General features: G+C 47.6%; 5 protein-coding genes across 5 annotated transcripts; 1 reads left to right on the top strand and 4 right to left on the bottom strand.

The window, feature by feature from the left end:
* Positions 1-97: 97 nt before the first annotated feature.
* F5147DRAFT_729278 (uncharacterized protein) lies at positions 98-1,846 on the bottom strand. Its single transcript, XM_041439362.1, has 5 exons — positions 1,737-1,846; positions 1,672-1,685; positions 1,416-1,616; positions 833-1,362; positions 98-780 (listed from the first exon to the last, which is right to left on the bottom strand). The coding sequence occupies exons 1-5, from the start codon at positions 1,780-1,782 to the stop codon at positions 231-233; spliced, it is 1,341 nt and encodes a 446-aa protein (XP_041284848.1). The 5' UTR covers positions 1,783-1,846; the 3' UTR covers positions 98-230.
* A 772-nt stretch (positions 1,847-2,618) lies between these two features.
* On the top strand, positions 2,619-5,277 carry F5147DRAFT_729275 (xanthine uracil permease). Its single transcript, XM_041439361.1, has 12 exons — positions 2,619-3,162; positions 3,216-3,331; positions 3,389-3,491; positions 3,543-3,632; positions 3,679-3,823; positions 3,873-4,067; positions 4,117-4,178; positions 4,235-4,341; positions 4,394-4,459; positions 4,516-4,630; positions 4,679-4,927; positions 4,988-5,277. The coding sequence occupies exons 1-12, from the start codon at positions 2,805-2,807 to the stop codon at positions 5,119-5,121; spliced, it is 1,740 nt and encodes a 579-aa protein (XP_041284847.1). The 5' UTR covers positions 2,619-2,804; the 3' UTR covers positions 5,122-5,277.
* Positions 5,278-5,810: 533 nt separating this feature from the next.
* F5147DRAFT_729267 (uncharacterized protein) lies at positions 5,811-9,731 on the bottom strand. Its single transcript, XM_041439360.1, has 16 exons — positions 9,297-9,731; positions 9,101-9,242; positions 8,793-9,049; positions 8,549-8,738; positions 7,963-8,481; positions 7,807-7,910; positions 7,658-7,750; positions 7,447-7,607; positions 7,160-7,397; positions 6,998-7,108; positions 6,863-6,940; positions 6,695-6,814; positions 6,566-6,641; positions 6,282-6,518; positions 6,041-6,224; positions 5,811-5,992 (listed from the first exon to the last, which is right to left on the bottom strand). The coding sequence occupies exons 1-16, from the start codon at positions 9,657-9,659 to the stop codon at positions 5,917-5,919; spliced, it is 2,949 nt and encodes a 982-aa protein (XP_041284846.1). The 5' UTR covers positions 9,660-9,731; the 3' UTR covers positions 5,811-5,916.
* Positions 9,732-9,929: 198 nt separating this feature from the next.
* On the bottom strand, positions 9,930-12,896 carry F5147DRAFT_729265 (uncharacterized protein). Its single transcript, XM_041439359.1, has 12 exons — positions 12,483-12,896; positions 12,167-12,417; positions 12,000-12,113; positions 11,865-11,940; positions 11,657-11,813; positions 11,448-11,607; positions 11,173-11,397; positions 11,061-11,124; positions 10,890-11,008; positions 10,697-10,837; positions 10,582-10,645; positions 9,930-10,531 (listed from the first exon to the last, which is right to left on the bottom strand). Exons 2-12 carry the CDS (start codon positions 12,409-12,411, stop codon positions 10,094-10,096), a joined length of 1,803 nt encoding a protein of 600 aa, XP_041284845.1. The 5' UTR covers positions 12,412-12,417; positions 12,483-12,896; the 3' UTR covers positions 9,930-10,093.
* Positions 12,897-13,525: 629 nt separating this feature from the next.
* F5147DRAFT_537690 (uncharacterized protein) lies at positions 13,526-14,452 on the bottom strand (the record flags this gene model as incomplete). Its single annotated transcript, XM_041430188.1, has 1 exon — positions 13,526-14,452. A coding segment is annotated over one exon (927 nt), but the record flags the coding sequence as incomplete, so codon positions are not given.
* Positions 14,453-16,043: the final 1,591 nt, after the last annotated feature.

The following is a 16,043-nucleotide window of genomic DNA, read 5'->3' as shown; positions in this document are numbered from 1 at the left end:
TAGATCTGATAGGTTTGGGAGGTGGTACTGTGACGTCATCCCGCTTCCTGTTCGCCATCGTCATTAGACTCTTCTGCATTTTCTGGAAACAATGATATGCAGAACGAAATATCAATGGTATTTATATGCTGAAACGTCGAACATTTCAGCACACAGCGCAGCGAAAATACAAGTTCCAAACACCAAAGGCTACACAACAAATTAAGTAAACGACGAACAGTCTGTCATTCTCACCGCAAATCAATTTCCACCGTCTCGCCAACTTCCTCCTCACCATCCTCAGATTCTACGAAACTCTTCCGGATCTCTTTCTCCACCGGAGGAGGGGGAGGAACTTCTACACTAGATGGCACGACTACCGCCACGGGCGTCATGTCATCTTCATTCGTACGGTTCGAACCTGCTTCATGCTCGGGCTTCGGAGCACGTGCTTGCGTAGGAAGAGAGGGTACGGGCGGAACTACTTGAGCTTGAGTTGGTGACGTTGGAAATTTGAAATTCCTATCCATCGTACCGTTGCTCTTGTGCTTCATTTCAGAGGACGACGGTTTCGGTGGGGGCGGTTGTTCCTCTTCGTCCTCTTCCTCATTGATCGGCCCTTGCGCGGTTGCCGACGGTGGTGTAGGACGGCGTATTGATGGGAGACTTTGACGCGATGCAGAGTTTTTGTGAGCTGCGCTGGAGCTGGGGAGAGAGGCTTGTGACATCGATTGGGGACGCTGGGAGTAGCCAGAATTGGGCGGTGTGACGCCGAGATAGTAGCCCGAGATCGGCACCATTCTGAACAAAAAAAAACTGTCAACGAGAAGTGTCATAAATAGAATATACGTACTTTTTTTCGCTGTGGCACGCTAAAATCCACTGCGGTTGAACCACAGGGATGCTCAACTGCAAGGCACGTTGATATTCTGCACCTGGAGCTGCTGCAACACCACCGGCTGGTTGCGCACCTGCAGGCGTGACTGCAGGAGTAGTGCACACGAAATGTGTCGTGTCGATTTGAATTTTGTCGCTCCACTTTGCGCGCATCTCTTTCAAAGCAAGCTTTGCGTTTTCCAGCAACACGCTGTCCGTGACATTTGCGAAGCAAACTGAGATTCCACTTGTATCTGCGATCGTGTGCGTGCGCACGCGGATGAGGTTCGAGGGATAGGTTCCTGCGGAAGTACGGAGGAGGAGCTGGAAAGTGTATTGGGTGTCTACCGAGAGTCCAGAAAGTTTTGTGGAGAAGTTGGTGACTGCATTAGGAATCGAGGCAAGTCGTTGGCTGTTCTTGTATATATCGAGGGAACGTAGCTTCGCGGAAGCGAGCTTAATGGGGGGCCATTCGAGCGTGACAGAGGTTTGGGTGACATTACGGACCTGAAAATAGTGGTGTGAGCGAGGCAGACTGAAATAAAGTGGGTGCTACTGACCTCGAGCTGCGGATTCTCAGGCGACTGACTTCCAAACGTCTCTAAGATATCTTCTTGAAGCGACCAGAACTCATGGTCTCGCTTTCGCTCCTGAGCCACGTTCCGGTGGACCGAGATGTTGACTATAGACCCAGTTGTTGCTCCAGGAGGAAGTAGTACCGATGGAAACTCTATTAGGTGAGCTCGGTCGCCCAAAAGGATCTGCACCGCGTCACTTCATATTTGGGTGACGTACTGAACTTCAAGTTGGACTTACAGCCATGCCCGCATCTGGAGTCAATATTATGAGCCTTACGGACGCGTCAAGTGCCAGTTACTTACCGAGCTTTCCGACCGTAAAAGTGAAACTATCCTGCGCTCTCGCCATGGTTGCTCGTCGCGGTGAACAGCGTTGAGAAAGTTGGAGCGCTGAAGGTATGGGTTAACGTGGTCCGTCGTGGCTGTGCAACATTATTTCGATTCCCTTATTGGGTGGATAACGTCACAGATTTGGTGAACCTTACTTTTCGCGCCTGTCGCATACTTTCTTCTGTGCCCGCCAGCTCTATATCCTTTTCTCGCTGCCTGGCTGGTAACGACCATCGTGATGTCTTCGTCGCAACAGGCAGATGTTGCCTTTTTTTTCAGCTTCTCGCTTCTCTCTGCATTCATCGGCAATTTGCATCGTTCTTGAATCTTGATCATCTGTGCAGGCTGCGGCGTCGCTATTCCTCTTTCGATCTGTTGCGGCAACCTGGACGGATACTCGGGCAAGCCGATACGGCAAAGGTATGTCCCCACCGTGTGGTTAGAACAACCAACACGGTCTATAATGGTTTATTGATCCATCAAATATATTATAACTACTGTACAAGTGGGATGCATCCACGGTTTGAAGCGTTGTGTACTGTTAAAATGCTCCCAAGGTCCATGGCACTGCAGACAATAACCAGGCGTGTCATTCAATGAATTTCAATCCTCAGCTGCGTCACACCTCACTGTGCGTGGGACGAAGTCTGGGACGCTCTCGGCATCTTTCGTCCCAGACCGGCTATTTCCTCGATAACGTAGCCCTTGTCTTGCCAAGGACAGTGAGCAGGCGTATCATTCAATCCTCTGCGTTGCTCCTCATGTGTGGGACGAAGTCCGGGCCAAAGTACAGGCTAAGTCTGGGGACGCCTATCGGCACCTTTCATCCCAAACGGTTCGGCCATTTCAGATATCCCTCAATAACGTAGCCCTTATCAAATTTGACTTCCTCTGATTAGGCGCCCGTGCCTGCCACACGTGCTTGCGTAAAGATAACAAAAAGCTAGGTCCGCTGGGGCCGAATCCTTCCCTGGATTCTCCTGCACACCCTGACCAGCACTCAGACGTCTCTGCCTTGAGTTCTCCAGGCATAGCACCACTATGTCGCGTGTTTCCACGTCTTCAGTGACCAAAGAACAGCCGTCACCTGCTGCCAATCCCAACCCACGCTCTGTATTCAGCGTCGTACGACAGAAAGTGACTACGAAACATGGCTGGTTTGGTGACTATGATTATCGATGGCTCTGTCTGCCATCTCTTCCTACAGCTAGAAGCAAACAACCGCCATTTTATGGCATCAACGACGAACTCCCGCTTGTACTGGCTATAACAAGCGGGTTGCAGCATGCACTTGCGATGCTTGCAGGTCTCATTGCACCGCCCATCATTCTTGCCAGTGCCTTGATGCTGGACTCTGACACATCATCCTACATGATATCAGCTTCACTCATCGGGTCTGGTATGTCTGGCCATAACGAACTTACACTCACGCAGAACTGATTTAGGAATCAGGCATTCTAAGTTTAGTACAAATGTCACGCATAAAGTTATGGGGCCGCTATTATCTTGGTACTGGGCTTTTGTCCGTGGTCGGGACGAGTTTTGCTACGCTCAGTACAGCAAGTGCCGTATGCGCGCCTGTATTTTATACCCGTAACATTATTTGATAAGGTGGATAAACGCAGATTTTCAACATGATGTACGCCAACGGCACATGTCCTTCGACAACTGCTGCGGATGGGACTGTCACGCGAGGACCGTGCCCAGATGCCTATGGGATGATACTTGGTAAGTCGATCTCGAGTTCCCGGTAATATCTAGGTTACTGACGTTATGAAGGCACTTCCCTTATTTGCGCATTTTTAGAGATCGGATTGTCATTTCTTCATCCGCGGATTTTGCAACGGATTTTTCCTCCCATAGTCACTGGTATGATTACGGCTTGGCTTTGTGCCTCAAGGCTCACTTATCTCAGGCACCTGTATCCTCATGATTGGATCATCTCTCGTCGGGTCCTCTGGCATCCTTGACTGGGGTGGTGGTTCGAATGGATGTCAGGCGCGCCCGACCAGCGGGATCTATCAGCTATGCCCGACAGTTGGGTCTCCCCATGCATTACCGTATGTCTGAAGCATTTGAATCTAGTACATTAATGACGTTCTATGACAGATGGGGCTCTCCTCAGTTCATAGGTCTCGGGTTCCTCTCTTTCGTGAGCATCATTCTCACGGAACTCTTCGGCTCTCCGTTCCTCAAGAATGCGAGTATCATCGTTGGGCTTGCAGTAGGATGTATCGTTGCCGGCGCAGCCGGGTACATCGACGGAAGTACCATCACGAGTGCACCTGCAATCACATTCTTATGGTAAAATATCCATTCTTGCATGTTGATACGAAGTCTGACTGTTGGGTAGGGTATATCGATTCAAGATTAATGTGTACCCGCCAGCTATTTTACCTATGCTAGCAGTTTACGGTCGGCATCTCTCTCTTTCTTGGGGACAGGCTGGCTAAATGAAACGTCGACGTCAGTATCAACGACAATGGAAGCAATTGGCGACATAACCGCGTCTTCGGAAGTGTCCCGTATCCCTGTCGTGGGAGAGGATTTCGATTCAAGAATACAAGGCGGTGTTCTGGTTTGTCTTTCCATGGATATGGCTACCAATGATGTTCTGATTTATGTTGCAGAGCGATGGGATAGGTGGATTTATTTCTGCCTTGTTTACTGTCACTCCTCTATCTGTATTTGCGCAGGTTTGACAAAATCTTCTATCATTGCGGTGCCTGGTCTTATCTTGTGGTTGGCGTAGAATAATGGTGTCATTTCTGTCACTCGCTGTGCAAACCGCACCGCAGGAAGATGGTGTTGTGCCTTCCTTATCATCTTCGGTTGCCTCGGAAAGATCTCAGGGTTCTTCCTCGCAAGTATGCTTATGCCTTGCTGGTTCTCTTTCAGGCACTTACCATTCACAGTACCCAACCCCGTCTTGGGCGGTGTGACGACGTTCCTCTTCGCGAGCGTCGCCGTCTCAGGCCTCCGCGTTCTTTCTTACATCCAGTACACGCGGCGCGACAGATTCATCCTCGCTGCAGCGTTGTCATTCGGCGTTGGGGACCTTCTTGTGCCCACTATCTTTACTTATCTATTTGATGGTGTGAGTAACCCAAATAAAGGTCTCCAAGGGTTGTTTGAGAGCATCACGATTCTGCTAAGCACGCCTTGTCAGTCGACAAGTTCCACGCATTGTCACTGTCACATGATACTAATACCATTGACGACAGTTTTGATATCTGGCATCGTTGCCTTGGTGCTGAACTTGATACTCCCGCACGATATGTCACAACAGGACGAAGATGAGGAGGTTGTAAATGTTGCGCAGGATATGGAGATTCAGGTACTAGAACAGGAGCGATGACTGGGATGTGATTTGTACAGCGCATGCCAGTTCCAACGTGGATACACTCCCCTCTCATACATTGAGTGAAACAGTTTTATAATGTCATGTATAGGAAAGATTATTCCAGCTTACGAGACATGGAATATCGATGGCTCATGTTTCGCACTCTTCCAGGTGTACTAACCATTTCTAATACTCAATCTCTGCCACAACCTTCCTTTTCGCGAGCGTTGCTATCTCAAGTCTTCGTATTCCCCCTCAAGTACATGCGGCGTGCCAGATTTATCATTGCTACAGCGCTGTCGTTCGAGGTTGGGGACTGAGTCGTGCCGGCCGATTTTTTATATACCTTCCTGTTTGATGGTGAGCAACAAAAAAATGCCTACAAGATTTGTTCAACGGCATTATGCTACTCCTTGAGGATGGGTTACAACAGAATAAGGGTGAGAGTACGCCATACAGGATTTGGAAGTTCAGACACTAGATCAAGAATGAAAGTTGTGACCTATTCAGAGATTAAGCAGGTGGAATTCAATATGATATTCCCAAGCCCGTTGCAAAACCATCGCAAGCATTCGAATTTATGTAAACACAAACTTGACCTAGATGATATGACCAACCGCAATCGCTAAGTTGCTTTGCTTTGATCTTGATCGAAAGTCCTAACGAAGTGTGTGTATGTCGAGAAAGAGATTTAGTACTCCCACCAGCAGTTGAACGCGCTCAATGTGAATTCAAATGGTATCCAGAAGAGATGATTGCGTGAATGCAAGGTATATAGTAAATCATGCAAAAGAGGGACGAAATCTGTAGTTACATTAGATTCCCTTCGCTCCTCCGGTAACAAACAGGACAACCCTGAGGGATTTTAGCCCGTACTACAGAAGCGCTACCGAACAAGATGAGAAAGTGGATGAATGTAGATGTGTGAACTCACAAAGCAATCTTAGCGCTTACTCCACTGACGAGCACATTTATGCTTTCACTGGGTTCCTCGTTGTAAATGTCTGACATGCTATCCACGCAGCTGGCATGAACTACGTGATGACACAAGAATAGCAAAAGAAGGTCTTGTGGTGATCGTTGTAGGGGTTGCGTACATAGCACACACATCGTTCTTGCTAGAATAGGTGTCGAGCTTATCAACGACGAAAGAGTACAATAGCAAATTTTCGCACATTTCATGAAGAATCCGCTATTCTGACCCTTTGAGCGCGTCTTAGCAAGGTCGGAGCTGTCGCCATTGAGAATCGTTTGGCATCCCTCCATAAGGGAGATCTGAAGATGGAAGTCATGGAGAATCTTGATCAATGCTTCCTTGAGGCCAGGAATTTCCAACCCGTTCTTGATCCGACGAATCAAACGGATGGGGTCAATTTCAGCTCCGACATTTTCCAGTAGACCGCGAATGAAAGCTACAGGGAGTGAGAACGATGCAAAAATTGTTTTTCATGTCACTTACTCGGACGTGTTTCAGAATATTTGAGAAGGTCCTCCCAAAGGTCGTCATCACTTTGTTCTTTAGCGAATTCGATCGCCTATATTTGCTGAATGTTACTCTTTGTTGGCCTTCATCTGCCCAATCACGTACCATATGCACGTCGCCTAGGCGCTCAATGATGAGCGTTAACGCCTTCTTGTTGTTGCCCATGCGACCAAGTAAGAACACCATCTCATTTACAAGATCTCTGTTCTTGCACTCATTGTACGCCTGAAGGATGTTAGACAATGATGTGACCAGTTTAAGTAAACGACAAACCGCCTCAAGATTGTATGAAGTGCTTGCCCGAAGATAGTCAATCAGGCGGTGAGTTGCAAACTCGGCGAACAACGTAACCTGTAAATGTACATCAATACAACAGGCATTTAAACTCTTATCCGGTGATGGGCTTACCTGAAGATCAGCGAACTCAGACCCAAGCTGAGAGTCCTTTTTAAATAAAGCATCTAGGTAAAGGAAGAGATAAAAGGGGCGATCACGGAGCTGCTGAACCACGCGAGCGATCTGTTCAACTGTTCAGACAAGTTAGAAGACAAGAGAACGTGATGATCGCACAGGTATAGAATGGATATGATCCACCAGTAGGGCGATTGCTTCGCTGGAAGTTGCTTCGCCTTCTGCGCCTTCTTGTTTTCGCCTTTCAAGGAGCTCTTGATCAAACTCGATCAACAAGAGTACTTGATCCTTCACATCGGTGAATAGATTATGCTCCCGGATGAGTTCAAATACATTCTGTCGTCTGAGGCGGAGGAAAAACGGCAAGGCTTTTCCGTATTGTCGATTAGCAGTATAACTGGAGTCGAGATCAGCGAGAGTAGAACAACTCCATGGGTTACACAAACAGCTCAGCCAAACATTCCATGAGAATCACAGCGTCTGGTGCAGGTAAGCTTTTTGAGGTTGATGATGATGGCGATCGCTCAAGTTCTGCTTGCACCGCAACAATGACAGTGGATATATCATAAATCGACTTCGGCCACTCCTTGATAGTGCGCATTAGAGACTATGCAACGAATCAGTCCTAATTACGCCTAAGACATTCACATGATATACCTGCCTATCATGCACAAGGAAGTGTGCAAGAATCATCTCATAGACCAGATGGTCAAGTTGAGGTGCCTCCGTTGGGACATGAGGAATGATTGTCTGCGAAAAAAAATGCAGCTGAAATGCGTGTATATGGCATCACAGAGTCAACATACCTGTAGTTGCTGACTTTGAGCAAAAACAAATATCCAATTTTCCCAGCGTTCGATGTCTGCGCTACAGACTCTCGGGCAAAGACTTGCAGCCTTAGCAAAGTTGCCTGACAAATTTTAAGCTGATATCTGCAGAAACGGTATCAAACGTGGTTCTACCTTCAGCCACCAAATGCCTGATATATCGCTCTCCTATAGCGATAGGACTGATCTCAGACTGATCGCCTTCCGCAGAGCATTCGTCCTCGTCAAGCTTCTCTACTTCTTCGAGAGCTTCGTCATATCGCTGATGTTCTACGAGCCACAAGACATGGTCCTTCCTATCCCTGGGCCGCACGATGACAATATCTTTGGGGCTAATTACGATATGGCATCTTCCTGATGTCCCTGGCAAATTCGGCCCGTCGACCTCCGCCATCACATAGTCGTTGCAACTCCATGCTTGATAATTCGTGACACCAAGCGCATCGGCCGATAGCTCTTCACCTGTATGAGTGATTATCCGTAGTTCGGGGCGCTCAGCTGTTTTACGAGCTTGTCTTGTACGATCTTCCGTCATTTCGTCGCCATATGTATCTGGTGTTTGGTAGGCCAATATCAGAAATGATGGTAGCGTTTCATCCTGCACAGAGGATGTGTCCAGGGATCTTGGCATCGAGAGTGAGTTGGATACAATCCCTGAGACCATGCAGTCAAGTTGGAATGCAGCGGTGATCTCAACAATGAAAGGAGGTTGATTAATCACTGCCTGATGCGGTCGCAGTAGACGGGCGTTCTCGAATGTGCGCGATCTTGATGTGGTCCGCCCATGCTATCAGGAGAGTCGTATCATCTTGCCAATATAAAGTGCACTTGAAAAGGTCCGCACGAGGGCTATCAGCGGGGCGCTCGATGAATGTGATGCAGCATCTGGGACTGAGTGTCGTAGATCCTGACTCCCTGCTCATGGACAGTGTCAATATGGTCAGGAAATATCAATGCGAACCCACCGAGTCATTCGCCCACGCAATTAAGCGTTCCCTCCATCGTACATGCCATACTGGACCTTCACCGGAGTGAAGGACTGTTTCCTTATGCCCCAGCCAGCCCTTTTCTCTCAGTACCAGTGTCCCGGCCATGCCTCCACACACAAACGATCGCGTACTTTTCTTGGCAAAATTAGGTTCAAGTGCTACAGTGCGAATTGGTCGCTTCATGTCGGACATGTATGACTCATGGGTCGAGAGGGATTGAATAACGACCTGTCCTAATCGTAAAGTTATTAGAATTTAATGGTCGAGGCGGAACCTATCCCTACCATCGATGGAGGCAGTCGCTACGAAGTCTGCAGTACTGTCAAACTCTGCATCGCTCACCGAAGCTTGATGAGGTTTGTACGACTTGATGCGTTTACCCGTTAAATCGACAATGTGAACAATACCATTGTGAGTTCCAAGTGCCTAGATGATTCGGGGGTCACTCCTTTCCTACTCACATTAGAGTGAAAGCTTTACCAAAAGTTTATTTGAGACTGCAAGAGCAGAAGCCGAATCCTTCTTGAGAAGGTCGTTAACCGCCCCGCCCATACGTTCATATTTTAGAGTTGGTTCATCCTCCTCTTCATCTTCGTAGTCATCTTCATCTTCACCTTCGTCTTCTTCCCCTTCCCCTTCCACATCGTCTTCCTCCCCTTCCTCATCGTCATCTTTCTCTCGGCTTTCAGACTCATCTTCGCCACTTTCAGACTCCTGCGTTGCATTCTCTGAATCTACGGACTCGGAAGGATTGGATCCGTTCGGTAAGACGTCGGAAGAAAAAGGATGGGGATCCTGCCAAGGGTCAAGCACTGGACCATCTATAGGAGTTGGGTCAGCCATGGAAAAGCTCCCAGTAGGTTTACAAGCGCAGGGTACAATTGAAATTACCAAGACCAACTAGTACTGCGTACCTTCCACCGTACATCTGCAATAGGTAACCGACTGTTTGTACATGTTAGAACCCAAAGGTTGGTGCCAAATACAGTAAGACAACTTCCTGTGCGGCTGTCAGTCCCAGGAGTCCCAGGAAACCGTATGGTCCTCCTACGTGTGCTTTCCACCTTCCAAGATCAGACTTGACGTGAATTCCACCGCATTTCACACAAATTGTAGACATTTATTGTGCTTTCTCATTCTTTGTCCCGGGTAAAAGATAGTTTTGCATGGTCAGTCACAGACATCAGAGAACCGGTGAACAGATGAGAAAGTTATTTACATGAAGTATCGACAGCTGCGCAAATAAACCAAGTGATAATTTAGATCATAAGTATGTGTCAAATGACATGCATATGACAAGTGTTCATACGACGAGCGTCCGACTCATAGCCGACGTATGGAGGTGCGGGACCAAGGGATACAGGTTCCTCAGTAATCTTCTCGAAAACAAAGCCCTCCAACTGTGGTGGAAGTTCCGTATCAGTTTTTCTCGAACGCTTCTTCCGAACCCCCAATGGGCGAGAGAGTCTGACAAGGTCTTTCTCGTCTCGTTGCGGATGAGCTGGTTTGCCAAAAGATCCAAAGGCTCCACGTTCTGGGTCGAGGACAGCATTGTGAAGACTGGGATGCGTGGCGGGTAGATGGTCAGGATGAAGGGACGCTTGAAGACGCGTTCGGGTTCCCGTGCACTGTCGGAAGATGCGCACGAGCCTCTCAAATAAAGTTTTGTCTGGTGCAGGGCAACCGCACTGCATGTATGGGATGTGAAACCGCGACTGAGGCTTGATGAGTAAAGATTCTCAACCACAAGCATATCTCAAATTACCTGCCATGCACGACATGTATCATCAAGGGCTCTTGAAAGAATGGCTTCTTCTGTGGTGAGTGGACTGCAAAATATATTAGATTATCTCAGCTATGAACTAGGAGACTTCACTCACTGGTCAACACGACGGCCTATGTATATATCGCAATCAACACCGTACCTGCCACCCATCAGCTGATGACTGTGCCAAATCAGGTCAATGTCAAGTGTAGGGACAGACATGAGATTCGGTGAGGCTGCTGCTAAATCGAGGAAGCTACAGTAATGATCAGGCTGTCATTGCGACCTCACGATATATTTATCCTTACCAGTGATATCGGAGCAGAGCATGTTCCAGGAGTTGCGATCTATTACCTTCCTTGAATGTGCCGGGTCTGAGCCAGCCTAATTCATCAATCCTTTTGGTAAATATCCCCTGTCGCAGCACCTAGCCGAAAATTATTATAGATATAGAAAAAAGCGGAAACATTGCAACTCACCGCAGAAATGAGATTGATAGAAAACGGACTGTCGTCTTCGTATGCACTCAAAATTCTGGTCCTCCTTAACTGGGGTGAGAAATCATTTCTAGAACGTCATGGGGTCACATACGTCGCCTCTGGCTGATCTCTGAGGACTATCGCTATAGCGTCTTTTAACAGTGGCAAGGAATAACCAATGCTTTCCTTAATTTCTTTCTCCCAGTCCAGTCGAGCAATGCGCTGGTCAGAAGACTGAAGACTCTTACGACAAAACTGTGATGACTGAGTTAGTTGATCTTTGATTGCCTTCGCCCGTCGAGGATCTCGCTTTCCGTTACCGAAGAATAGAGTTCCACTGTAATATTATCAGCAATAGAAATCGTGTTGAATATACTGCCACTCAACGCCATGAAATTTTCGCTGCCATCCTCTGACTCTGTCAGATCTCGCACGAACTTCGCCATGGCTAGATTCCCTTTTGTGATCTTCAGTCTACATCCTGGGAGAGGACACATAGCACTAAACTGCTGCTCAGAGTACCCGGTTCCGTTATCATTGACAAACGCTGTAAAATATATCAGCCTTAGAAGAGATGAATGGACCTCTTGACTCACGAACGAAGACACGGGTCCGACACCGAGGACACTCCATTTGTTTATGAGTTAATTCTTCCATGGCATCAAATGGATCGAAGAATGACCCAGTTTGTTTGTGCCATGCAGCAATCCGCGAGGCAGATGGCTGATTCCTTGCAAGCTTTCCAACATCGATCTACACATGGTCAGCTTGTGTCCAGGAAAATAACTATGAGCAAGAACTGACAGAAGAAACGACGGACACGTTGAGGAGGCGGAGTTGTTGAAGAATGAGGAGACGTTCACAGTCTTCTTCGTACCAACTGCCCAAGGTGAAATTTCGAATCATTAACTCCGCAGGGTTCAATAGTACAAAACTTACCATGGATTCAATAGGTAGGCATGCCAAACCATCCACACGTCGATGGGTGGGAACTGTTTGTTGATGAATTTCTCAAGAGGTACGAATGTCAGAGATTTGACCCATCGCTCAAATCTTGTTTAGGCGTCATGGTGTGTACGTCATTGAATGGAAGTGATTTGACGAACCTGTCAATAGCCAGGGTAATAAACCATATCCACCGGCTATCTCTATCCATTTGTGCTGCAAAGGTAGGAATTCTGCGGTCCTTGCATTCTTCTACTGTAACTCTCAGGTTATGGAACGCTCTCAGGAGGCGGAGGTGCCCCTTCACCTGTGCAATGGACACAAGTGGACCTGGAGTCTTTTGTGAGCCGATTTCGAATGAAGGGATTTGTTGTCGCGGGGTTTGCTTGATTACCTGGTTCTGCATGACCAGCTGCGAAACAAGGAGGAGTTGTGAGCTCTGTGAGTTCGTGCGAATATCTTATATGTATAGCTCACTGATGAAATACACTTCAAGATCGGCTGAAAACCGGGGCAGAACGTTCAGTTATCATTGATTGGATCATAAAAGCGATGATAGGAAGATTGGTCGACAACTATAGTGATTAGTGGATTGTCAACACCACCACTGGTAGGAGGACCTTTGGCAATTGCTTGAACAAGCTGCCAGTGCGTATTCAGCCTTGTATTATTACTAGGGAATAAGACTCCAATATAAGGGCCCTTCCCGCACCCGTGAGATGTAGCTAAGATGGCTGTACTCACTGTGGCGGAGCAGATCAGACGTCAAAGAACGGACTCATCAAAAGATTCAAATCCTGTTGGAGCATTAATGCTAAAAACGGCAAAGCTATGTCTAGTCTGGACTTGTTCGTAGTAGATCGAGGGCCTAAGCACCCGGGCCCACCGGGTCTGTAGTACCTCATTCAAACTCCGCTACTACTCCAAAAATTAATTTCTACTCTCAAGAACACGAGCTGAGCACAAGTCTTGATAGCAAAGCCACGTCATTAAAGGTACAACTCGACCAAAGTATTCTCGTAGTGGTTGGCTGGTCGAATTCTAATAACTTCCTCTGTCATCTCCTTCTTCCACCTTGCATCTGGAGCATGTAATTTATCCATGGACAAAAGAAACGCGGTAAATGGCTCTCTTCTGACCCTGTCGATGAAACCCCTCCCACTGCCGTTAGCCCAGTAGTCGAGGACAGCTATTGCCCAGGTGGTATGAGGTTCACGCTTTGTGCCAATGTGCCTCACCACCACATCATGATTGAACTCCGGATGCCTGAAGGTAAGGTATCTCGAATTATGCGGCTCGTCTCTTGTCTGTTGTAGATCAACAGACAGACAGAGCACCTTGATTCGGAGGCCATGGTTAGTCAAGGCAAAAAGCCTATCTCCAATGCCGTAGTTTGCTGTATTCCATTCCTCCTCATTGTCTGCTTCGTGTCGGCGCTTTACAAGCGTTTCCTGATATCCCACAGGATAACAACGTGGATCGTAAGGAAGGGCTGCGTTGTAGTGGGAGCATTTGCCACTCCAGAGAAACACGTCCCATTTGTCATATCTCTTCATTATCTCCTCCATCAGACGAAAGAAGGCCCTGTTCCCCTCCCCGTACGCGATCATGAGGCTGACATCAAATATTCCAATGAGGCAATATGCAATATCTTCGACGCGGGTCGTTCTCCTCTTCGAGGCCCACAACATCTTTTCCGGCACTCGATTTGTGCCGGGACTGAACGATTTAAGATCTCTGAGAGGAATGTTTGTGATTTTCTCTATCTTTCGCATGATGATATCGCTAACTCTGTCGCTCTTGGAGTCATGAAGTGGTACGAGGGGCTGCCAGTTCGTTCCGTAAAACTTGATTTGCGATGGAGCCAGGAGCTCTTGAAGTGTCCATCCTCTTGTGAACCAAACATCGATCTTTGTTCCACCCCTCTGCTGCCTTTCAAGAGCTGCAAGGTCTTCCGTCCCCGACAGGTGTACGATGCATATGTGGGAATTTCTGTACCAGCGAAACATGGAGCGGATGGATTCGTCCAACTCCGCGCTCCTTGTTTTGTCTATGCAGCACGTGTCTGACCAGGCAAATTCGCAACCATGGTCAACCTTCGCTTTGCGACAAAATTCTTGAAGCTTCTTCCACTTAGGCTCGAGCTCAGCCTGGACTTTCATTGGCTCCGTCGGCATATCTTGATACGAAGGCTCGCTGAACAGCCACCGATGGGAGAAGATAGCATATTTGAATGTCTCCTTCATCCGCTCCCTGATACGGCCCTCCCTGTCCACGAGCCTTTCGTTGCAAAATTCTCTGTAAATCTCGCCGGGGACTGATTTGAAGTGCTCCTTGACGAAATTTCTGTCCACGAGTTTGAAATTCAGCCCCTGGCCATCGTTGCTGATATGAATTAGGCGAATTGGTATCTCGTTGACGATATATTCGTCGAATACTTCTTCGACAAGATCTCTGAAGTCGTTATCGTCAGTTCTGGAGGCGCCTATGCTGTCCGAGTCGTCCATGATGTCTTCAAAGCTGTTTGCTAATGTTAGACAATAGCGTCATGACACATAGTGAGTAACTCACGATCGATAACCTCTGCTAGTCGTGGTTAGTGAGAGACTCATTAGACGCCCAATGAAGGATACAAATATAGCTTTCTAGAGCGGACTTTTGAACCACCTTTGACGCCCATGATAAGACGTGATCATCCGTGTGTCTATATTCAGAACGTTATCAAGCCAGCCTTGTTCTACACAATGCACAGCAGTGTATTGCCTCTATGAAGCTCAGAGTTCGAAATGAGCCCTCGAACGGTCCAGTCACGCAGTTTCTATGACATCGCCTTTCGTTCCTTGTGCCAAAACATAACCATGGGCCACCAGTCGTTGAAGTCGCACCAGGGCGCAAGGTCACTGTAACCTGCATCCTTTTATCTAACATTGCTTCGCTAATTTGTGTTTTATAGTGGCTGGCTGCTGCCAAGCTACCGGAATACAAGACAGTAGACGACGCCCAACATTCTTCTGGACAGCAACCTAGAGTGCCGCAGGATACCGAGTCGTCCGACATTGATTCACTCCCAGACGTATATTGGTGCAAGGCGTTCCTGTGCTACCTTTCATGCTGGTCTTACGGCAGACTGAGGATGCCTCCACGATAGTGCTTAGAGCATGTTGATATACCCCGTCAGGACGGCACGACAAATGCTAGTAGCAGCTGGCGTAGTGGTGCTCATGGTCGCAGTTGACCCAATTCACTGCTGTATACTCCATGACTGACAATTTTACACTTATATATCAGTTATACACCATCTGCAATACTCAGCGCACTTTCTTCCTATCATAAGACAAACTTGCGTGATTCAGATGATCTTCGAGTATCTCCCGTGGAATGTTGTTCATTTTGCACTGGTCAAGCTCGAGACATTCGTTTCGTTCAATGTGTAATTTGAATGTCTCATCGCTACTTTCATATTGATACACTGTATTTTCCCCCCCTCTAACGCTGTTTACTTGAGGAACTGGACAAATAACAAGATCCATGAATGGTCGGGCCAAATATCACGTCAACAGTACCAAACATATAACACTGGAGTCGGCTCGTCATCCGAGTCAGTATTGCCACAACTCCAGAGCTTCTATGTGCAAAAGTAACCTCGAACGACATAAGCCTGAAAGCTTGATCATCCATGGCACGAGAACCACATATTGTATGCAATGTGTATTCAAATGTTAGGAGCCCTACACGCAACATACATGATGGTTCCGTGTATAATTCCGTGTACTAGAATGGAAACACGAACTTCGCTGGTGGGTCCATCTAGAAGGCTATCGCCATACCCATCGCCATCCTCAACCACCGGAAATCCGACAAACAACGTGTCTTGGAGTTGCCGATTCAAGACCCCGAATCCAAAATTTGAATCCAACGTTCAATCACAGGCTCAGCTGACTTGAATCAGAGTTTGAAACGATTGATTATCTTCAGTGCTAATGACAAATCCCACATACCCATGATGCTAGCAACCAGAGCAGATCAAAGGAAGCCTCG

This window comes from Suillus discolor (assembly GCF_016758755.1).
Source record: "Suillus discolor strain FC423 chromosome Unknown F5147scaffold_149, whole genome shotgun sequence".
NCBI classification, from domain to species: domain Eukaryota; kingdom Fungi; phylum Basidiomycota; class Agaricomycetes; order Boletales; family Suillaceae; genus Suillus; species Suillus discolor.
Note: the sequence above shows the minus strand (reverse complement) of the source record. Positions and strands in the feature narration are given on the sequence as shown.